Source organism: Zophobas morio, unplaced genomic scaffold (genome assembly GCF_036711695.1).
Source record: "Zophobas morio isolate AGI-343-1 ecotype UQ-CSIRO unplaced genomic scaffold, CSIRO_AGI_Zmor_V1 ptg000005l, whole genome shotgun sequence".
NCBI lineage: Eukaryota > Metazoa > Arthropoda > Insecta > Coleoptera > Tenebrionidae > Zophobas > Zophobas morio.
Genome location: NW_026972110.1, coordinates 4,206,625 through 4,231,391, shown reverse-complemented (window position 1 = coordinate 4,231,391; position 24,767 = coordinate 4,206,625). Strand labels below are relative to the sequence as shown.

At 32.0% G+C, this 24,767-nt stretch overlaps 1 protein-coding gene and 1 long non-coding RNA gene across 2 annotated transcripts; one reads left to right on the top strand and one right to left on the bottom strand.

The window, feature by feature from the left end:
- Positions 1-7,112: 7,112 nt before the first annotated feature.
- LOC135122140 (annulin) lies at positions 7,113-19,795 on the bottom strand. Its single transcript, XM_064046364.1, has 5 exons — positions 19,463-19,795; positions 9,397-9,642; positions 8,675-9,334; positions 8,279-8,625; positions 7,113-8,104 (listed from the first exon to the last, which is right to left on the bottom strand). Exons 1-5 carry the CDS (start codon positions 19,572-19,574, stop codon positions 7,202-7,204), a joined length of 2,268 nt encoding a protein of 755 aa, XP_063902434.1. The 5' UTR covers positions 19,575-19,795; the 3' UTR covers positions 7,113-7,201.
- On the top strand, positions 18,632-24,618 carry LOC135122149 (uncharacterized). The gene is made up of 2 exons (XR_010279260.1): positions 18,632-18,906; positions 24,354-24,618. It is a non-coding gene; the product is annotated as an uncharacterized LOC135122149 (long non-coding RNA).
- The last annotated feature ends 149 nt before the right edge of the window (positions 24,619-24,767 follow it).

Here is a 24,767-nt window from a genome sequence, read left to right as displayed (position 1 = left end):
AGTTCCGCCACTGCGTACGAATCTTTAATCGGTCGGTTTTCAGACCAAGTAGTTGAATGTCGTTCGTTCCGTTAATTTCGTTCACTTCGTTCATATCGTTCATTTCGTTCATCTCGTTCATGCCGTTCATTTCGTTCATCTCGTTCATTTCGTTCATCTCGTTCATGCCGTTCATTGCGTTCATTTCGTTCAATTCGTTCATTTTTCGTTTAATTTGTTCATTTCGTCCACCACGTTCCAGTCATTCAAGGACAAGAATGTATTCAATCATACGGTGTTTTGTTCCGCATTTTGGCAGCAAGTTTAGTTCCGTTTTTCTTTGATCCAATCACTTTCTAGAGCGTAGTGAATACTCACAATTATGTAACAGCACAGAATATTATCTATTCAACATTTTGAAATATATGCCTTGTATTAAATAAGTAAATCATAATAAACTAATTAAAGCCTTTATTATATACTCGTACTCATTTTGTGTGAAAGTAACATTTTGAAGGGCAATTTAAACTGATGGACGAAAAAACCGGCAGGATTGTACATTAAAAAAACAACAAAACTGATTTCAAAAGTCTACTTTTTAATTTGTAAGAAAATGCTTCCCTCGCTCCTGAAATACAATGATAATTTTTTTTGAGTCACCATATATACGCAAATTAAAAAAATATTAATGGACTGATAAATCACAAGTACAGACTCATTATAAATTTTTAGTCAAAATACTTATATTTGCTTATCCCCTCCAAAAAACTGATGACGGCAGCTCAAAAGTTTGCCGAATAAATCCTATCTAAAATGTACAAAATATGATGAGTCTATACTTGTAATTTATCATTCCATTCATATTTCTTGGATTTGCATAAACATAAAATAAGATTTACTCAGGAACTACAAAACCGAATGCTTTGAAATCTACTGCGAAAAAAAACGTAATAGGCATGCAGTCGTCACGTTTCCAGCAGCGAGGGAAGTACTGTCTAAACCCTTTAGACCAATTTTTTGTTCTATATAAACTTAGTTTTATTATTAGTTTTTAAGACTGACAAAACAGATTTAAAAATAATGTAAAATAAAGTCGTTATTAATTTCTTGTGGATTTTGCCATAGCGCCCTGCTTAACATTGTTCTGTCACTCTACCTCAATGCTTGAAGAAACAATTGAACAGTGCAAAAAACATTTTCTTTAGCTTACTCAAAAGCATCGTTACATCCGTTTAAAACCGTAGTTTGGCTCTGGTTTGATTGTGAGACTTTATTATCCACTGCCTGTACTAAAATGTATAATGCTTCGTTTATTATTATTATTATTATTATTATATTATGTCAGTGATGGTCAACAGGCAATAGCCCAATTACTGACCACCTTAGCAAAATATATGACCAACAGCTGAACCCACGAAGGCAATGCTACACCCTATACATTTTTTTAATTAATTGTGTGAAACTGTCATAAGACAGAAAACGTTTAACTTTGTGAATAAAGACGTGCAGTTTTAGTTCATGCGACTCCCACCACTTTCCTTCAGTAGCGCGTGATGTTATTGTTTCTCTTCGCCCATCGCTGCATGTTCGGTCGCGCGACACTGAACTGGCAATGATCATGAGTAGTGGGACTAGTGGGAGAACTTTTCGAGAGCGCCAACTAATTTTGTATTTTATTTATGAATAAATTTTTCTTTTAACCGAATGTCCAAAGGTGATAGTAGAGGATATTCTGGATATTGTCAACCTTTATAAAGATCTGAAATTTTATTAAAAAATCAAGTCAATACAACATACAAATAAATTAATACTCCTATAAATACAATATTTAAAGCTAAGCAAAGACGTAATTTTATTTGTAAGGACGGACTGGCAAAAATTTAGGGATGCTGATGGGCCCAACCATAAGAGTTTAACAAAATTGTTTTCTAAATGGCTGCAAGTTGAAACGAATGCTCTTTGGTCCAAAACGTTACTACCGAAAACAGCATTAAGTATTGAAGTTGAATTCCACAAGAATACATGAAACAGAAGGTGTTATTAAAATTTATGGGAGTTACTGGAACGTTGAAAACAGTGTTAAGTTTGAGTGTTAAATAAAAATAACCAAGTAATAACGTTTAAAGTGGTGTACAGTCGGACACCATACATTATCTCAAGTACAGTGATTGATCACACACAAATGCTTGTAATTTGAAGAAAACATTTTGCTTATAATATGATAAATTAAAGATATGGATAAACAAATATGTTGCCATGGGAAGAATTAATGAATCATATTACGCACCACGGTTCAAAGTTCTTAATTTTTAACTCATTGAACTTCAGCAAAACATACTTATCAGTGCAAGTTTGACAATACTCGCAATATTTTTTGTAAAATTTAGACATTTTTGTTTGATGATTTTATGGAGATTTTTTATGTTCTCTTTCATCTTTAATTCTGTGTAGTACCCACAATTTTGAACTACACCGCTACCGCAAATTTTCGTGTTTTTTTTCCTGTTTAAGAAAAAAGATGTAAAATTTTGACAAAGTGGTATGGGTAGCCTACTTTTTTAATCTTCGCGTAATCAATTCAAGCACTAATTCATAAATACTTTGAGAACTGGATGTCATGTTCACCAAGGGAATTCCGATGTGTGTTATTTCAAATTTTTAATTCATTCCACTCTCTTGAGTTAAGTAATCAATATTAGCGCACTAGTTGCTAACGCTGCCTTCTAAATTAGTTATTTATACAACTAGTGAGTAAAGTATATCTGCAAATCCGCTGAGTAAAAAAAAGCCACTTTACTCACGAGTCGCATACAACATTTTTTTCGCGTTCGTAACAAAACTCAACACCCACCAACTTCAAAAAATTTTGATTTTGGAACATAGATATTATATGTAGCCGTATTTGCCGTAATTAATACAAACCATTTGTGTTGATAAATTATCATAGCAACGGCAGGCTTCATGTTTTACTTCCGTTAAAAAATGACACGCTACGACACTTTTTTTCACTCAAATGCGTGAAAAAATGAAACGCTATGACACTTTTTTTCACGCTTCGAGTGCGATGAAATAAATGTATCCTTTATAAACAAAAATTAATAAAAAATTGTATTCATGACTTATCGCCTAATACGTGGGCATTACGACTCTTTTTTTATCATTTAGATACACACTAAAAATGTGTTCTGTTTTAAATGATATTTAAATTGAAGGGCTCGAAAATGTAAGAGCCCTTGACACTGCAGTACTCCCAACACTCTTAGCCAGTCTGTCCCTGATTTTACTTAAATACTGTATAATGCATAAAAAATGGTGTTTCTATATTTTGTCGAGTTATGATCTTGGAGGCCGCAAAAGATACGAGGCAAGTTAAATAAGCCAAAGGTTGAGCTATTTTGTACTGATCCACCAAGGAGTTAGAAATAACTGGTATTGTTTTGAAGGTATGTAAAAAAAAGGTGATGTTAAAAACATAAAATATGGGTTCTTTATTTTGGTATCTTTGCAAATTACTTAATTTGACAGAAAAAACAAAAAACTTAGAAAAGTCTACATTATACACAACACATTTCTGCATAAGTTAATATGTAGTTGAAAACAACTATTAAGCGTTTTGTTAATTAGAGAGTCTTACTAAAATACAAATTTTGTAAATTTTGTAGACTACGTTAGTGTTTAACACAAAACAAGATTCACTTACATATTTTTGAATTTTCAATTTTTGATGTACCAAACTGCATTAAAAGCAAATCTGTTAGCAAAAGAGTTATAAAATCATGGCAGAAATATTTGTAAACTTTAAATTTTCTGACAACCTTGTGCAGTACATAGGAGTAGGTACGTCAATATACTTGCTTAGTTTAAAACAAAATTTTCCTTATTTAAGCTACCTCATATTTTTCATGGCTTTAGCAATCACAATTGTGGCAACCGAAAATACATCACCATAATATTAAATACTTTGGGTTATTAGAACTATGTCTATGCGTATTATAATGAGCGAAAAAAAATCTCTTGTTACCAGTTGATCATCTTTTTTTCTTAAAAAGAATCAAGTAATGCTTGTTTGCGCTTCCAAGTTTACAACCTCACTTTTTTGACATATCGTGTCGATGTCAATGCCGATCAAGGTGGTAGAGCAGCTTTCAACAGGAAAAGGTACAGGGGCGGGGCTTAAGATGCGCCACTTGTAGTCGGGCTAGCAGTGGCGTAACATCGATGTATTGAGAAGGGAGTTTCGGCTGAGTTACATTTCTTTCAAAAACAATTAAAAATAGAGCAATTTCCACAAAAGAATACAGACAACCATTTAATAAAAATAAATTTATTTGTTTGGTAAAAAAATAGACTTACGTAACAATAAATTATGATAATCTATCACACAAAATTTGGTATTTTTAATTATTAAACGAGTTTATAATGTGTGGGATTATAGCATGAGTAAAAAATTTCACGAATCCCTCATTATAAACCAGTATCATATACTATTTTATAGTCGACTAGTCTTAAAGCAACAGTTAAATCTTTAGATAAAAGCGGGCTTAAAACTTTGAGAATAAGCAACCTATGACTATAATTATATGGTTTTTAATTTTCTGGCACAATTTATCGATATCGTAAAGTCGGATTATAATAAGGCTTAACGTTTTCTGTCTTTAACATTGAAGTAATAATCGCAGTTCGTATTCTAGCATTCGTTTATAACTAGAGCTTCGACTGTACCGTAATTTAATAGTAATTATTGCTCACTAAAAATTACCTTTTTACTTCTTTTACTTACTTTTTTATTCAACTCATACATCAAATACAGCACTAATAACACTGGTCAACAAAATTCAATTTTTTCTCTCTAACTTTGACATAATTGTAATGTTTTCGTTTAATTTGTCTCTGTGATTGCAACAAATGGCATAAACCTTATAACTTAGCTCAATTAAAAAGAAAAATGGATATTTGATGTTAAAAACAAAAAATCAGGTAAAACAATTTAATTTTTGTATCTTTAACAGCAAAAGGTGATGTATTAACAAAAAAACAACCATAATTAAGAAAAAAACAACGATTGTAGTTTAAAAAACGAAAAAAACAAAAGAAACAGCTAAGACCGACGTTTTTTCCGTTGCCTCCTATCGTATTTATTGGAGATCTCTCGCTTGATGGTTCCGCAGTATTCTGCGAGCATTTAGGTGTTCCATCGATCTTGGTAACGTTTTTCTATCGACAAAATGCCCAGATGGAAGCGTTATCTATGTCCGTTACTCACGTCGTCATAATTTTTGGGGAAAAAATCAAGATGCGAATACATAAAATTCACTTTTAAGAATATGTTAATTTTAAATTTTTTATATGATGATAACATGTTTTCTACTTACTAAACGTAGTTTTCTTATTGTTTCCCAAGAAGTTTGTAGCAATTTGATCACAAAAAATTACACCTTATAGAAAGTTTCCTATTACTTAATAGTACGATTTTTGTATTTTTCAAAGGATAATATTTTAAGATTACTTTTAAATGAGAGCTAACTTTTGGTTTAGCCGTTTATAATATCATTTAAAATTGTTAATTAAATAATAATTGGCTGCTATAATAAAAGTTAGAGCTTAGCTGTTGACCAGTGTAATTGTTTAAATTCTTTTTCTATAATGTCAACGCTAATAAAATAGAAAAGTGATATTTTTATTAACCGCAATAATATTTTAATATTTCAAAATCGAAATATTCATCGCCGCTGCCACTGCTTGCACGATATTTGTAAGGCCAAACCAAAACAATGTTCTGCGCACTCCCACCACCTGTACCCTTTTGTGCTGAAAGCTGCTCTACTATATGTTTTAGTGACAAATGCCGACCAACAAGTAACTAGAGGGTTTTTACCGTTCGCTAGGTATTATACATATGTAATTGTGTTTATCAACATTTAATATTCTAACAATTGTTCATCCTATGAAAACTAAATGTCAGTAAGTAGGAAATATACACTGCTTTGACAAACGATTTATCTTATAATTTTTAATACTACAAGAACGCCATCACAGAATAGACTAAACATTTATAAATAATCTAACAGCTGCAAAAATTATAAATAGTTCTATAGTCCTGGAATTGCCTCAGAATAAACTTTTTCATATTCCATCTTCAGCATGTCTGAATGTACAAATTACAGAATCTTTGTATAGCGGTATGTTTAATTTTTCCCATTTTCTCATGTAGTTGCCATAAAAACACTGACCCTAATATACAGGGTGATAAAAAAATGAAGGAGGAAAAGAAGGCTCTGAAGAACTCAAAAAAACTGGTTAAAAAAATCCTTGCACCAAACTTTTGAAAATATCAAACTTCAAAGTTGATGAATTAACTTTTAATTGTTTTAATGAACTGCATGTCTAATATACAGCTAAATAATTAGTCATTAATAATTTAATAATAATATGCTAGAATACGATCTACAACGTTTTGACAGCTTTTAGAGGGAATTTAGAATTCAGTTAAAACATATCAGAATTACGAAGTTAATTCTTCAACTTTGAAATACCATATTTTTCCAGTTATTTAGAGTGTTCTTAACAATAACGTACCATCGAGCTTATCAGTCATTTTTTGATCACCCAGTATAAAAATAAAGTTATAATTATTTTTTGCATGTTTTAGCTAGAGGTTTTTCAACTACTGTACATTTTCCCTCATGCACCTATATAGTGTGTGTCACATTAAACTCGAACCACATTATATTTTCAAAAGAAACTACTTACAATACTGAGATTCTATAAAAGGCTCCATTTTGATTCATATAATGATACACGGTGCATGTAACATATTTTTAATGTCAGAATCATGATACTAATTTGTTGTCAGAGATCCAGTATATCAAGTTCTGTTAATTTGCCATATACATGGCGTTGACAAAATATCAGTATGTACCCTAATTAGTTCCCTAAATACGTGTCCGCCGTATTTTATAGAAAACACGCCATTCAAGTATGGCTAGAATGAAGACTGCGACAATAACTTGCTATAAAAGCTGTCTACATAAATATCGGCTGTATTGCTTTTATAATAACATTTCAATTCATACTTTTGTTTGGACTGTAAGCTGACAATTGATAATAATAAATGTACATATTTTTGGCTTGGCATTTAAAAGTGGTACCTAAATATGAACTTATAGAACCACTCTAGCTATTTGTTTATGTTGGAGCTTTTTTTGTCTTTGTACTTGAAAAATTATAGTCTACTTCCATTTTCTTCTTTATTTGGCTCAACGGTTATCACTAAATATCCGTCAACATCATCGATTTCTTTGGAAACAAATTTGGCAGCAATTGTATGCTTTCCTGTTTTAGGAGGGGTAAACTTAAACTGTCCTTTAGCCGTTTCACCAGGCGGAACGTTGTTTTTTACTTTTATTTTAAGCTTTTTCTCAATTCCAGGTCCCTCGACTGTAAATTCACCTTTTTTGTACGGTACTGGTAAAGGATTTTCAACAAAAATATCAGCAATAACTTCCTTGTTTTCAATTGGTTTGTCTTGTAAAATAATTTTAATATCAGGTTTCCTCACTCTAAAATCATCTTGGGCATAGTATTCGTATTTCGTGTCCTCTACAGTCGCTAGACACGATATTATAAATGAACACTGATCAAGAAGTCGTTTAGAATATTCTGCATACGTTACGTTCATCTTAACTTCGTGGGTAGAATCAGCCTTCACTATTACATTATAATCTTGACTTTTCACGTTTTCACCTACCTTTCCTTGATAAGTAACGACTTCTACGCGCAAAATAACATTAATTTTATAATCTACAACTTTGTTTCGATTTTTCATTACTAAACCTACGTCAAATGGTTGGCCTATTTTAATATCGTCCCGTAGCTCAAAATTAAAATATACGTCATTAAAGTCTTCATTTAGGTAATACCTTGAGAAGGCGTTCTCTGATTGGCGCAAAGCTTTCAGCATAGTCGTTCTTTCTTCAGTAGATTTCTCGGGATATTTATAGTGGCTTGTGATATCTTCTCTTTCAAATCTATTTGGTGCTTTTGTACTGATTTGCTTTCCAACTCCGTACACATCTTTACGTAGAAGTTTCAAAGGTTGAGTTGGACCAGCGTACCGCCAAAATACCTACAAAAATAGATTTTTTAACTATGTTGTCATAAAACACCCACCTGTTAATCACAATGATTTTAAGTGACATTTTTTGAACCCACACACATACATTTATTTAATTAGGACAGTGACATCACCTAATTGAGTAAAAATTGCATTGGCGTAACTGAATTCTACAAAGAAATTTACCTTGTCTGCGTTTACTTCAGCATACAAGAAACCACCGTCATATGGTCTTAAAACTTCTCCTTGCTTGATAGCAAACACAGAAGTGGGACCAGCTCTATACATTTCTTCACTAAGTTCTTGAGGCGTAGCGTCGACGGCTTGCCATCCACCATAATCTCTACCTAAATCAGGTCTTTGCATCCAAACTTCGTTCCAAACGTGGAAATTCCAAATCGAGTCAGAATTCAGTTCGTCCATTATTGAACCCTTCTCGTCCATAAAATAATCCACTGTGAGAGAACTTTGCGTGTCGTGTGCCGACGAATAATTCGTAACTGTACGAGCAGGTATGCCAACAGCTCTAGAAACTAAAATGTTCGTTATTATTAGTCCAAAAGATCGTTGAAGTTACAGTACTTGTAGTAAGAACTCCAGAGAAGACCCAACACTGTCCATACTTCACAGGTTTCTTTTTCTTATAAAACTTTTGCAAAATTTCTTTACTGCCTAACCAATTCGTCGGCGCGGTTCCTCCACTGTGATCTTCTGACCAGTTACCCATGACGGCACCTAAATCGTCAGCGGAATTAACAGCAGCTGCTAGAGCTCGAGCTGTTCTGACGGGATCTCCTCTATAATTGCTTTTCACTTTCCCAATAACATGGATCAAATAGAGAGAACATTCAAGAATATCTTTTTCAAACTGGTCATATTTCCATATAACTGGGCGCATCCTGTTTGCTGTTCCTCTCCAAATAATTCCCACGTCATTTAATATTGTTTCTTCGCGCCAATCTTCTGTTTTCATGTAAACTTGATCTTGCTTGCACCAAGGATTAAACAAAATGTAAATTCCCGTGTCCCAGCTGTAACTATAGGCTCCATCATTAATTATTTTGGTATCAATTTCCATATGCCATTTGGCTACAACCGCATCTGAAGCGGTGGTAATTTGGATTGTCAACGTATTGTCTATCGCATTTTCGAGAACCACATTCCATGATAAGTGTCTATCGGGTCTTTTTAATAGTGGAACCGCAACTAAGGTACCATGACCATAATTCGGTTTTTCATCATCTACAACAATATTGGTTGTTACAGAAAAATATAATCAAAAAATTATATATTATGTACTCTACCCTCAACTGTAAATATGAATGATATCCCATCTTTTTCTTCGTTGTATGGTCGATTCAGTGTAACATCGAGTCTAAAGCTTTGACCTCGTCGAACTACAAGTTGTGGTTCATACTGACGATTCATCAATTCAAACTTTGAGGTGTGATGAGATACACCATTTAAGGTTAAACATGGATCTATTTTTCTTATTATTAATATATCGGAATCTTCTTTGGCGTCAATATATGGAAGACCGTCTGTTTCTTCTACAAAAAACAAATTTTAGCGACTAATGCTATTTTTTAGTCAAGTGCTATGACCTGACCTGACCTGACACTAGGGACCAAAATTTATAAATGGCAAGTACAACTATATTTCTTTGCAAAATACCAAATGTACTCAACTAGATCTATATGCCACATATATATTTTTATAATTTAGTCTATAATAATTCCTAATTAATGCTAGAGCTAAAAATTGGGGTGAGTATTTATGTTATTAAATTAAATTTAGGGTGTCATCTGAAATTTATCATTCATTTTAGCTTTTTTTATATAGAGGCTGCTGAAATTCGGAACACATACATATGTTATTGAGGAAAAAACATTGTAGTATTATTAGATACAGCACCTAAGTATAAAAAGACTAGTTTTAAAATTTAGTTTTTCAAATCAGAATGTTGCTGCGTTAGTTAAGGTAATTATATCTAAAAATGTAAGAATAAAACTTTTGTCATTCTTTAAACACTGTTTGCCAAAGTACATTTTTTTAATGATGGGTATTTTTAATGTTGTCAAAGAAAAGTTCAACAAGTAGTACGGTTCAAGACATGCTCTTACAGTACCGCGCGAACATTGTTTTTACGCAGATGTACTAATAAAATTTTATAGTCCCAAATTTAAACAATCTAAACCCATAATCCGAAAATCATACTCCTAGATTGACCGAAGCTTGGCAGTACGCCAATAATGAACAGGGGCAGATTTGTTTATTTTGTAATGAATTTCGCTGAATGAATCTCTAAGAAACAACTATTTTCCTAAATACAACTCTGAAATTTACCTAGCAGGCGTCGTTTGGGCAGAATCGACGCAGATCCCTACCGACAATGTCGTTTGACCATTGTTGACCTAAATGACACAACAAGGCCATACAATTTTATTAATACATAAAATGGTATTTTTAGAGTATTTAGTTATTAATTTTTTATGATTATACTTCAAATAAAGAAAACAAAAACAAAAAGCGTTTTATCAAAAAAAAAAAATACAATGAAAAACAGTGATCATTAGTAAATCAAGGCAAATCAATTGTACAACTTTTTTCTGCTCGTTGGCTACGCTTCATCACAAAAACTCAATTCTTGTAAGTGGCTCTGCTGGCACAAATAAATATCCTACTACTATGATACTTTTTGAGAATTGACATTTATTTAATTATTTTAAAATTAAATGACACTGTGCGTCTTGGGTGCATAAACGTGGTTAATATACTATTTTACACCAAAAAGTATCATTTTGAACAATTAAATTAAATTGTCCAAGGATTTTTCTAAAGCGTCCATTAAGGGAATTATAAATTTTGTGAGGAACTTTATCAACATTCTGTATGCTACTACATTGGTTTAAATAAATTAGAATTTATTAAAATTACAAAATTTCACAGGTATTGTTACATCTTTCATATTTAATACCTGATATTGAGAATGTTAAGTTCGGAAGTTTATGAATTATCTCCAAATTTTTTATGTTATTTTCAAAAATTTTCAGTATGAAAACATACTCAAATCGATTAATTATAATAATATTAATAATAATAATAATATTAATAATAACGCAGCTTTAGCTTCAGAACAATACATTGAAAGACAAATAAATATCTATACTACACAGGGCCGGATTTAACTAGTCTAATGCCCTAGGCACCAAAGAGTGGTGGTGCCCCCAACCCTCCCCAGGAATAAGGGAGTGTTTGCATAACGCCTTTAAACTTTATTAATTCTTTATTGAACAAGAATCTACCTTAATTTACAAGTTATACTTGTAAATATATAGTCTAAAGTCTAAAGTATTTATTATCTTATTAAATGATTCCAAGATTGCTAAAGTTGCACAGCATGAGCCTCCCAACGGGTGCCCGAAAGTGTCTTCAAAATATTGGCATTTTGAATAGCAGATTTCGTAAGATTCTACCCGCCTGTCGAAGCCGAAAAAAAATTATACACTGTTTGTATAACGGAAAAAAAATTAACAGCAATTTGACATTTTTTTTAAATTTGTGGCAATGTCAAAGGGCCTTTTTAAATTTATTAATAATTTATGAATTTTAATTTCATTTTAAACATAAAAAATTCTTCAATAAAAAATGAAATGCCGTTGACTTTTATGAAAATTACAAGAACTGAAAACTTACCTTTTCTAAATATGACTGACAACAATAACACTTACAGTACAAAGGTACTGAAATAAAAATCAAATTGTAATGCTACTGCACAAATTGCGAAGTGCCGAAAGCTTCTAATCTGCTACTGTACGATGCTGAAATATATTGTTTCTTAAATGACCTGTTTAGAAAATCTCCTATTTAAATTCTCACGAATTTCAGAAACTACTTTATAGTTTTTCACACGATTTGTACGGCAAACCCACCTTTGTTAACATAAGGATACGGGTTCTATAAGGTTCAGTATTCCGTACTGATTTGCTCGCAAACTGACCGCCTCTGCACATGTGATTTCCTGTGTCAGCAGCGGTGACCTACCACAAAGAATTACCCGAAAAAAAAAATAAAAATTTGTCGATGAGTACTAAGATAATAATAAAATGTTGCAATTTTTTATTTTAAATATACATTTCCAAAGGTTTTGGGGCCCCTCCAGCTTTGATGCCCTAGGCCAGTGCCTAGTGTGCCTTACTATAAATCCAAAGCTGAACTACACCAATCATATCTACATTTCTACTATTTTTTATTAATATATAACATGAAAATGAAATTGAGGATCGGCAAAGACGATCTACCAATATTATCGTCAGTAATATACCTGAATCACAGGCCGATACCCCTGAAGAAAAAAATAAAGATGATCTAAACAGCGTTATGAAACTCATTACAGACACTGTAAGCACAAATGAGATTGTCAAATGTTTCCGTATTGGAAAGCCTATGCAGTCAAAAATTCGTCTGTTAAAAGTAGTCTTCCTGACAGCTGAACATGCTCAAACTGTTTTAAGAAATTATAAATCATCACGAAATAACGTCTATGTCAATAGGGACTTAACTCAGCTTCACCAAAATAAAGCATATTCTGTACGGAAAGAGTTTAAAGATCGCATTACCAAAGGTGAAACAAACATTAAGTTAAAATATTACAATTTGGTACCTAAAATTATTACATTAAAAAAACAATAATTTTTCAACAGGAAGTTGCCAATAATAGTGCCACAAACTTGTTAAGATTTGATATAGTCTGTCAAAACGTTAGGGGTCTAAATACAAAGACTGATGAACTTTATCTAGCTGCAAGTGTAATTGATGTAGATTTAATTTTGTTAACGGAAACATGGTTAACGGATAAAGTCTTATCGTCTGAATTGTTTCCAAATAATTTTACTGTATTCCGTAATGATAGAGCTGAGGGTAGAGGAGGAGGAGTACTTACAGCGGTAGTCAATAGCTTTAAGACACGAGAAATTGAATTAGTATGTCCAATTAAGAAAATAAATGTATTGGGTATAAATATCTCAAAAAAATGATACATATCCATTTTTAATGTGTATATTCCACCTACATGTACTCATGCAGATTATTGTCAATTCTTGGATAATCTAGAATCTTCTATTGATTTAAAAAAACCGGTCTTAATATGTGGGGATTTTAATATACGAGTACCAGAGCTGAGGGACTGTGTTGTACAGCGTAGGACTTCTCAACTATTTAACATCTATAATGGGTTTTTGCAATTCTGTAATTTTCGTCAACATAACATAATCACGAATTCATATAATCGGCTTTTGGATTTAGTCCTGTCAAACGAACATACAAATGTGGAAGTAGTGAGAGAAGAGATGGCCTTACTGAAGGAAGACTCACACCATCCGTGCTTGAAAATCTACGTAGAAATGAAATGTATGAAAGAAACATCCTTTCAGGGTAACAACCGCATGAACAAACTTAATTATCGTAAAGCAGACTTTCAAAACTTGTATGCAGCAATAGCATCAGTCGATTGGTCCTCAATCCTATGTATTAAAGATCTTGATCAGGCTTGTGACCGCTTCTACAGTATCGTAAACCATACAATTGAGCAATATGTACCATTATGTTCCCATTCCAGTTTTCATAATAGTTACCCTGTATGGTTCACGAAAACCATTATAAGTAATATTCAGCTGAAGCGAAGGCACTGGAACCATTACAGCAAAACAAAATCACTTTTTGATTTGGATGTGATCAAAAGTTTGAAAAAAATCATAAAACGTGATGTCCGCATTGAATATTCAACTTTTGTGAAAAAGGCTGAAAATTCAGTGAAAAATGACCCAAAAAGTTTTTGGTCATTTGTTAATTCAAAAAGGAAGACTACCCGCATACCTGGTTATATGGTGTATGAGGACAAAGAGCTTTCCACGTCACAAGATATTGTGGATGCATTTGCATGTCAGTTTGCATCGGTTTTCAATGAAGATGCTGTATGTGACAAAAATTGTGATAACGCAAGCTATGGCTGTGACTTTTGTGATTCCATCCGGTGCCGTTCTCTTCGTTGTGATAAATTGATCTGTGATAATGTTAATATGTTTTACATAAGTTTGTAATAACTGAAGGTGATATTGTAAAGGCTGTGAAGAAATTTAAGGGAAATAATGTTAGCGGACCTGATATGATTCCAGCTTTTCTTGTTAAAGATTGCATTAACTGTTTTATAGTACCTTTATGTTATATATTTAATTTAGTTTTAAAATGTTCAATGTATCCTTGTGTTTGGAAAGTATCTAGAATATGTCCCGTGTTTAAGTGTGGAAACAAGATGAATATTAAAAACTATCGCCCTATTGCACTTCTATCAAATTTTGCAAAAATTTTTGAATCCATTGTATCAAATATAATTTATTCACATGTAAGCAATATGATAATACCTGAACAACACGGTTTTGTCAAGGGCAAATCAACAACATCCAATTTATTTGAATTTACAAATTTTATTTCGAAGTCTTTGGATCAAAGGAAACAGGTGGATGTTATTTATACTGATCTGTTAAAGGCTTTCGATAGAGTGAATCAGTGTATGTTAATGTCTAAGTTAAGAATTTATGGAATTTCTGATGAATTAATCATGTTATCGAAATCAGTAATTACTAATAGAGTGCAGTATGTGGAATACAATGGTCATAACTCGAAAAAGTTTAAGATTAGCCAGGGAGTTATACAAGGTTTAAATTTGGGACCTTTACTATTTGTTTTATTTTTTAATGATGTCCTCGAGAATCTTAATTGTAAAACCTTTATATATGCAGATGATGTAAAAATTGTAAGTGTTATAAATTCGATAGCAGATTGTTTTAATTTACAAGAGAGTTTGGATAGATTGCTATTATGGCGTGACAGGAACATGTTGGAAGTGAATATAAAAAAATGTAAAATAATGAAATCTGGGAGAATTCCAAATTTGCATGAATTTTATTATCATGTTAAAGGCACTCCCTTAGAGTTATGTAATCAAGTGTTATGATGGACTCGAAATTAACCTTTGTTCCGCACATAGAAAACATTAGTTGTTCTGCACTAAAAATGCTTGGATTTATTATACGAAATACATCTGATTTTCAAAATGTATCATGTATTAAACTCCTATTCTATAGTCTTGTGAGGTCCAAACTGGAATATTGTAGCATTATCTGGAGTCCATTTTATCAAATACATATTAATATTACACTAGAAAATATATTAAGAAAATTTTGTAAACACTTATATTTTAAAATGTTTGGACATTACCCAATACGGCATTATTAACAGCGTAAACTTATTTGGTCTGTTAATGAAAGTTCACTATAATGCTAGGCGAAATATTTCCAAATTGGTATTTTTACAAAAAGTCCTCAATGGACAGATCAACAGTCCGTTGCTCCTCAATGAGGTAAACTTGTTAGTTCCTAGGATAGGATCCAGATCATACAACACCTTTTTCTACAGAATTCCGAATACACATCATCACATCAACAGTCGACTGATTTCCAGCATAAGGTTGTATAACTGTCTTAGCTTAAATGAGGATATTTTCCAAATAAATTTTAATTCTCATACATTCAAGCTAGGAAAGAAAACAGAAACATATATACTGCTTTGATTGATTATAAGAAAGCTTATGATTCAGTCTAGCTTTCTTGCCTATGCAAAATTCTGGAATTATACAAACTGATCCTAAAATACGTGCTCTTCTCAAATATTCAATGCAATTTTGGAAAACAACTTAAATGATCAAACAATTCAATCAGATCCAATAATGATCACAAGAAGAATCTTTCAAGGTGATTCCCTCAGTCCGCTAGAGTTCTGTTTGGTAATAAATTCTTTTTCCCGCATCCTGAACAGCTACAAATATGGTTTCAATAGAAGAATTAACACCAAAACAGAATATAGACTAAGTCACTTGCTACATATGTAAATATATTATATGGATGATATAAAAATCAATTGACAGATCTAATAAATCTAACATAACAGTTTTCCAGTGACACTGGAATGAGATTTGATGTTGCGAAATGTAAGACTCAGCAATCAGAAGAGGTGTTCAACAACAAATATCGTATGTAACCCAGAATGATGAAATAATCGAAGCCTAAGAACGAAATGATACATACAAATATCTGGGCTTTCATCAGTCCTCCCACACTGGTCATCCCAAAACCAAAACAAAGCTCAAAGAACAATGTCTGGAAAGATTAAAATTAATTTTGAAGATACGGTCAAATGGAAAGAGTTTAATGAAAGCAGTAAATGTATTCTGTGTTCCACTACTAACATATAAATGATTCAAAAATGAAATTGTCAAAATACAAAAAGCTGTTTTGTTAGGAACATGTCGTATTGTTTATAAGTTTCTCGAACAATCTGTTAGCAATAGGTTAGCAACAGTAGGTCAGAGTAGTATAGGTCACTTTTCAAGTGATGCGGGGATAAATGATCAATAGTTACGATAGGCTTTTGAGGATGGAATGAGATAGAGAATAAAAGCAGACGAATTTGTATGCTGTAATTTTAGGATCTTGGAAGTTTGTTATTAATCTAACAAAAGCATGTCATTGTAACCGTAATGATGGAAGTCTTGTGTGAATGCCAGTCAATAACAATCTTTATTTCCAGTGAAATTATTATTTAAAAACATTTTTCGGCCTTTTTACGGAGAAATAAAAAAGAAATCAAACGCAGTTGAAACGATCGCTTATGTGATGAGATTCAGGTATCTACAAGGTAGATTTTAATGTATTTTCTGTACATTTTCATATCTGGAGATTCCGTTTAAAAATGAAAATATTACAAAGTACCTATGTATTACGTTTAAAAATGTTTGTATAGTTGGAACTTTAGAATTTGAGTTGTAACCGTTGGATAGGCAAATGCCCCCGATAACACATATAAGTTTAAAACACTTCACTGTTACATACCTAAGGGCAGTTAGCTAGATTCCATCAGCTTACTGGATAGGTATTTTTTAAAAGATTAAAGGGGTTTTAAGTTTTTTGGAATCTATGATACTCAAAAATTTTTACTTATCTAAATTTTACTTGAAATGTGCAGCGTGATACAATCTATCCTACGAAAAATAAAGTTTCTAAAATTAAATTTTACAATTTATATATTAATTTACATTCGGACTTCTTAGAAATGTTGTTAAAACACAAAAAATTACTTCAGTGCACATAATACCGGGTGACTATTAATGATTATGATTTTTTTGTTAAGTTAGCAATATATTTAAAATTTTATGAAACCATACCTGACTGTCAAAATGAAATTTGGGACACTAAGTTAAATTCTCATCATGTTTGTGCGTTATTAGGCATGTTCCTATCAAAATTGGCATGGTAACATTACTGCCAACAGTTTAGAATTACCAGAACAAAAATTTGCTTCAATCATGAATATTCAACCGGTACTAACTATATTTTTGTCAATGTCTCCATAACATTGACGACTTTGTCTATAAAAATTATTTATTACATCATTTCTTCTTGTAGGGTGGAAGTATCATTTCGTTCTTTTAAAAATTCTAGCACACATATTTCAAAACAAAATGTTTAATCGAATTATTGTATTAATTATCGCAATGATGTTCCTATAGTTTTCTAAAAATTCCATCAGGGCGCTAAATTTTTGCATTGTTTTTATCAAAATTAATATCTACATTTATCCTAAACCCAAAAGTCAACAATGTCTCAAAAACTGATTTTACAAATGTGTTAAAAAATATGCGTGAATGTGTTTGAGGTATTGATTATGCTTCAAAAACGACGAAAAAATATTTCGTAATGTTACAGATTCGAATGAAAAAAAAAACACAACGTAACTGAGGGGCAGAATTTTTTTTTATTGTCATATTATGGGACAAGGTGTGGTAAGCTGGAAGAATTACGCCAGCGATTATTTTATGTTATTTAATTTAAGAATAGGTCAAGTATTTAACCTTGACGTCCGACGAGACTCCAATGGAAAGTAAACCGCTTGACTCATAGTCATACATAACAAAACTGTCGGAAATCTTCATTCATTATTATCTGTAATATTTATTTAAAACGTACTTTAAAATTAGCATGATTGTTCATGCATACATGGAAATTCATGCCATTACTGCACTAAAAACATTTAGCATGTTTTCAAGCATGAGAGCATGTTTAAAAATATTGCAGCAACAGAATACTATGTGACATGCATCTAATCAGAAATGTTTACATAATTCTTTACGTTTTCACTAAAATACATCCTTTTGCAAGTTTTAAAAATACCATCTAGCCACTGACGAAAGCGTGCCATTGATGATGATGAACTTATAAAACACATTACTCATATTAACTAATTCTGGTTAACTCGTTCAATGATATAATTCACTCAATAAACAGATTGTATGCATGATAATGACGTAATTATTTTTCTGAATGCTACCTACTATGTGGTCGAGATTGACTCAATTACTACGTCTTTCTTCATTATGTGTGAATATCGCGATACGAGTAGTAAGATATTCGTTCTGTACAATTGACACTAAAATTAGAAACCTTGTTTGTTTTTTGCGGAATAAAAATACTGGAGCAGTGGATCACTTGTATTTTTACTATAGTCTGCAGCATCATTTTTATATGGAACTAGTAACGTAAGGAGGTTCACCTTGATGTTTTTCTCTCAATAAATGAGTGTTGTTCGAATTGTTTCCACCTGAATTGCGTTTGCAAAGTAGTTATTTTTTATGGTCGCGTATAGTTTCAAACGTAATACACAACAAATGTATTGTTTAAAGTAGGTAATGGAAATGGTTAAAGGCGAGTAAAAGATATATGTACTAGTTTTTAAATTTCATCAACACCTAATCAAATTTTATTATGTATGAATCCTAAGTAAATATTGTACATATATAGTGGTTTAAGGCTGTGTAACTAATAAAACATCAAACAATTAAATTTTCAGTTGTGTTTGAACATTATTTTCGCTTACTTTTTCAATGATTTAAGAGCACTGTAACTGTAAAAATATGACCTGCTAGATATTTACTAAAATCTTAACTACACCGAAGATTTCGAACTATTTTAAGTAATAAATTTGGAATAAAATAATACGTCATCTAAACAACCTTATTCATCAAAGCTTTCATATACTTCAAAAACAAGCCACTAAAACTCTTAACTAACGCTATTTTCAGCTTGTTGATTGTGTTTGCCCTCAATAACATCAAATTCCTACATTTCAGCAACTACGTAATAAGGTGATAAAGTCAAGTAAACAGCTTAATTTTAATTAGTTTTACAAAATTCTCTAAATTATAACTTGAAAACGCTTATGAGATTATGTTGCATAAAACACTACCATAATCGCACCTACCTGCTTCCTTGGGTTTTGGCAGTGGCTGTAGGGGTGTATCATGATTTGGGGTAAATTTTGCACGAAAACATGGAATGCATTTGCACCACTTCGAACACCGTACTTTTCCCATGTCACTTACTGTTACTTCGCTGTGACAAAGTTATGTGCACAAAATCTTGTATTTTTCGTTGTTGTAATACCATGTGCGCGGATTCAATCGGCACGACTTGGTAAGTTTAAATTCCAAACGTGAGCGCGAAGTGTTGGTCCATGTAAACATAGAGGGGATAGGTCATCCTGTTACCAGTTGTGATTCAGTTTAATGATTATAATTAACTCGTCACTAAAATGGTAAACTGCGGGATATGTGATTCAGATATAATTATTTAATAATAACAAAAAATGCTAATCTTTAGAAATTAATGAAATTTTTGTTAAACACATAATATAAATACACCATGATAACAACTTTACGCTTCATTCCAATTTTTTATTTTACTTTATTTTTGTGTAAGAATTTATTTTTAAAACTGAAAATTTATCTGAAACTGTTCTGAGTGCCAATGAAAAAAAAACAGACACAATGTGTTTCACTTAGCATAAAAATTTAGATACTCAGCAACAGAAACGGTTTTCATTTCTTGAAAATCAATAGGAATTACACGATACTATTTTTATAAATGCAAGTGACACCACTTAAAACATAAAACACTGTATATATATCACTATATCTTAGTTAAAGTAAACGCACTATTTCTTGTTGAGTTATTCTTTTCTCTCGCTCTTGTTAACATCAGTCTACACAATTTATTGCATGTTTAACCAAAATTCCACAAGTTTTTCCTGTTTCTTTACCGTCCCACCTAAAATTTACGCATTTCGTCATTTATAACCCTCAATATTTCCTATTATGTCTCCAGTTACTTAGCATTATTCGTGTAGACAAACACCTGATCTCTGATTTTTGTTATTCCGCCCAAGCATTCTTTTCGCCTTTCTGCATTTATACATATAGATCCAAACTTTGCTCTGTTATTAGATCTTTTTAATTTTGTTTTTTTGCCAGAATAATTATTATAAATATACATACATATGTACTTATTCTAATTATATACGTACAGAGTGCTGACAAAGAGAAACAAAAATTTTTAAATTACACTTTTTGATGTACACATTTATTGTTGTAATCAACGATTTTTGCACAGTTGCATCATCAACGATTTTTATTGCACCCCCAATTTTTTCAATTTTCGGATTCTGATATCTTTTTAGTAGTTAAATGTTATTAAAAAAGGTTGGTAGCCAACATTTGCATTTTTTTGGGGAAATTTTATGACATTTGAAAAACCAAAAATTAGATGTATTAATACAGTCTGAAATGAAATTCAACAACAAAACTACCATTAATCTTCAAAGTGCCATATATCAACCATTTGGCACAGACAAACACGTGTGGAAACGTTTTGTCATCGGATTGTTTGATTCATTAATGTAGACCTTAGATTTTAAATACTTCTGACTAGAGAGCGGATTTTATGAAATTTGCATATCCGTTATTTTTTGCATATAAGTCTTCATATTTAATATGTGAACGAATCATGCTAATTAAAAATGAATACAGCTACAAAAAAAATTGCATATTTGCATATATTTGCCTTCTGCTGCATATTTCACCGAACGGGTGCATATTTTGCATTTTTATCAATTTTTGTGCTAATTTAAAAAAAAAATATTGTCATTCTATCGGCATTTATCTAGAAAGACGAAATGTTATTAATCATATTGCAAATATTGTCCTGAGCTTCAAATAACTAGAAAAGGTTTGGGTTTTATGGTAGTTTGAAGACACCACTGGGTGTTAAGCTATCATTCCAGGTAAATTCGCGCCCTAATTACTTTTGGAAATATCGTTCATTCCCAATATTTTGTTCGTTAGTTAAGTGTATTAATGGTACGTTTAGTGGTGGTCGAAGGGACGTTATACTATTATTTTTCATCGTGAGTTTGTATTGAAAGCATTTAAAGGAATACAGGTGTATCAATATGTCGAAGATAACTCAAATTAATTTATGGATTAAACCTTTTCCTGAACTTCTTCAAGAACGAACTGTGTTTTGTCGCAGCTGCCCTAAACCGGTAAGTATTTTTACATCTGTGGACGTAGTACGCAGTTTTTCTATTTACAAATACATTTACTTTAGAATCACCGCAAAAACTTTTTAAAATATTTCGAAAAATATCTAAAAATAAATATTTACCAAAATAGTAATTAAATAGTGGATTACTACTATTTTTTAATTTGATCTGTTTATATTTACTTTTTAGTATAAGAATATTCTCTTTAAAAAGTGATTTATGTGTTAGTGAGATGTAATTAAACACTTTGCAATGCGATTTATGTATTTTTTGTAATAAAACGTAAGCTGGGGAAACCTGTTTTTGAATTTTATAAATAAATTTACTTCGCTTATTAAGCTTTTTTTTTAATTTTTGTTACTGCATATTTGCATAAATTTGATGCATATCATACGATCATATTTCTCAAAATTTTGCTGCATATTTTCCGCTCTCTACTTCTGACAAAATAAAAGATACAAAGCGCCGATCATTCAGATGGTCTACGTCACCCTATTCACCTTCCCTTGAAAATGGTATCAACAAACCCTCTCGCTTCCACGCCAAAATGCAGAGTGTTCCACCTTGTTGAAACCGAAACTTGTTGTTTGGTCTGGCACACCACTTTTTTCATGGTTTGGAAACATACGTAACTACTAGAGCTATTAACGTTTGTTCAAAAAAATAGGACCCCCACATTTATTTTGCTGCGATGCTTAGTATGAGATTCTTGTGTCCAGAGAAGGCTATTTCGCGCCGAGTATCGACAATTATGGCGATTTACTGTTCCGTTGAAAGTAAAAGTATAGAATATTTAGAAAGTTAACTATTCTACCACAACGTAACATCAATCTTCGCAAATCTCTAAGCGCAGGTCCAGATCATCTTCGTTTAAGTGTGCTTTGTACAGATTTTTTAGACACATACGGATTTTCCTCGATTTCCAGTAAAATATTTAATTTTGTGTTTTGTAGTAGGTACAGGAAGTCGACCTCGTCTAGGTAAATCTCGTACAAAACCATGATCTAAAAATTTGTTCTACTTACTGCAAATTAGTGCAGATCTAGCGATTATGAATGTATCAGAATGTTGTTGATTAAATAACGCATATGCTTCCCCATGACTTCTTAATCTGGTACCGTTCCCTACTATCATAAAAATTTCGATTTTCGCGCGTTTGGTTAAATGCACCATGATTGTAGGTTTCGGATTCCAAGAAACTTCTTTTTATGTTGTTACAACATAAATTTTTGTTCGGCAGATAAAAACAGTATTTTGATACAATGGCTTCAGTAATTTAGAATCCCTCATTTGTTTTCAATGTAATAGATAACAGATAATAATACAATTTTTCCCAAAAACTTGCTTATGTAAGGTACCAATTTTTTCTACAACCAATTAACTAATAAAAAGATGTGTCAGAATCCGAAAGAAGTTACCATTTAAAAACTGTTGATGACTTCACTATGGAAAAACAGTAGGTTTCAAAAAATAAAATTGATCTGTCCGAAGCTTTTTCAAGAAAACAACAACTAACGGAATTATTAATTTTGAGTGGAACTGTATCAACACTTATACTTTGTGTAATCCTCATTAAGCACCACAATTAAAACATATGTATATGAAAAACGTAGAAAATGTATATGTCTTAAGAATAAGTGCTCCCAGTAAGTGCTGTAAGTGTGTTTTGTTGCAATATGTCAGAATTAGGTACGCTCTGGCCCAGTGTCGGTGCGACACTTGTGTGGTTGGAAGTTTGGACCTTTTTGTCTTTGTCGGCGTTTTACGGCAAATCGACGTCCAGATGTCAAGACCTTTTTTTTTCTGATCTGCCAGAGATGCAAGACCAATTTAGTTTTTACATGTTATGTACATATATATACATAAAACTCTGTTAACCTGTAAGTCAGTCGCTAGTGTTTTTCCTTTTTCAAAAAAAATACTAATACTTATAATAGGTAATACCATATCGTAAGCACAATGCTTTAAAATCTCAAAATATCGCGTAGAAAAACAAAAAAAAAAGTTACAACATTATGCACGTAAAGTTTTGGTGAGATTTCTTTCTGCGATTTTGATTATTTTATAACAACAAAAAAATGAAACGAAAAACACATAGGTACTGGTTAATTTAATTTTGTTTCTACACTCTTTCCAAAGTGATGTTATTTGAACTTTCTGTATACAGCGTGTTATTGAAAGGTACGTACAAAATAAAATCGACAATTGGTCTCGAGGTATGGGTGCCAAAAGTTAAAAAAAGTTCAGGTAAAAGTGTTCTCCTTTTAGAGATAAAAATTATTACAATTTATGTCCAAATTTGTTGTACGCCTCTGATAAAAAGGTCATCTCTCGTTTCTATGCCAACATTTAGTCGTGAAAAAAGTTTTATTGTTAGAGTTGCTAGGATTTACTAAAATAAATTAATTTCACCTATTTATCCTTCAGTAGCGTCTAAAAAGGTTGGATAAGGGTCAATTTTCCCCTTATAATTTTGATAACACAAAATAAGATTTTCAGACTTCTTAGGTTTCGCGAAGAACTGTCAATTTTGTTGTACGTACCTTTCAATAACACCCTGTATTTGTCACAGTTGAAACACAAGCCTTTAAATATAATAATAACAGCTAATTAATCCATACAACTTAAAAAAATTTCAGGTTAAATATATACTGATGTTTTATTTCAGCTTCGATGAGAAATATTACGATGTTCGGTAATTGAAATGGGTGTGGGTAAAACTTAACAATTTATTTCTCAGTAGTACTAATTTACACGACTAACTCATTTACAGCGATTATGACTGACTGCCTGTTCCCGACGGTGGTCCGTGCGTTCTTCCAGAGAGTCTGGGATCGCCACCTTCAGGGTTGTTGTAGAGTTCGCCATCGAGACTTCTGCTAAACCGCTTCCACGCTTTCCTCTATTCGAACGCCGCCGTCACTGGTCATCGCCGTACATACTAGAAAACCCATAGGCATTATATCGGAGGGACGTATGTGTTTACTTCATAACAATCTGCATGTTTTGTATATCAATAAAACTGTATAATCTCTGAATGTTACTTTGGTCAACAATAGTCGAATAACTTCCCTCGTAAAGATCCTCGTCAATTTGTTACAAATGACGCGTGCAACTTTGAAATTTAGCTAAATCTCAGGATTCTGTTAGGAAGTGGTATATCACATAACCAACATGGAAAGTCAAT

Coding starts and splice junctions, on each gene's coding strand:
- LOC135122140 (XM_064046364.1), bottom strand. CDS start 19,574: ATGGGAAAAGTACGGTGTTCGAAGTGGTGCAAATGCATTCCATGTTTT. Junction 9,335..9,396: donor ATTCATATTTACAGTTGAGG/GTAGAGTACATA, acceptor ATATTGTTGTAG/ATGATGAAAAACCGAATTAT. Junction 8,626..8,674: donor CTCTGGAGTTCTTACTACAA/GTACTGTAACTT, acceptor CGAACATTTTAG/TTTCTAGAGCTGTTGGCATA.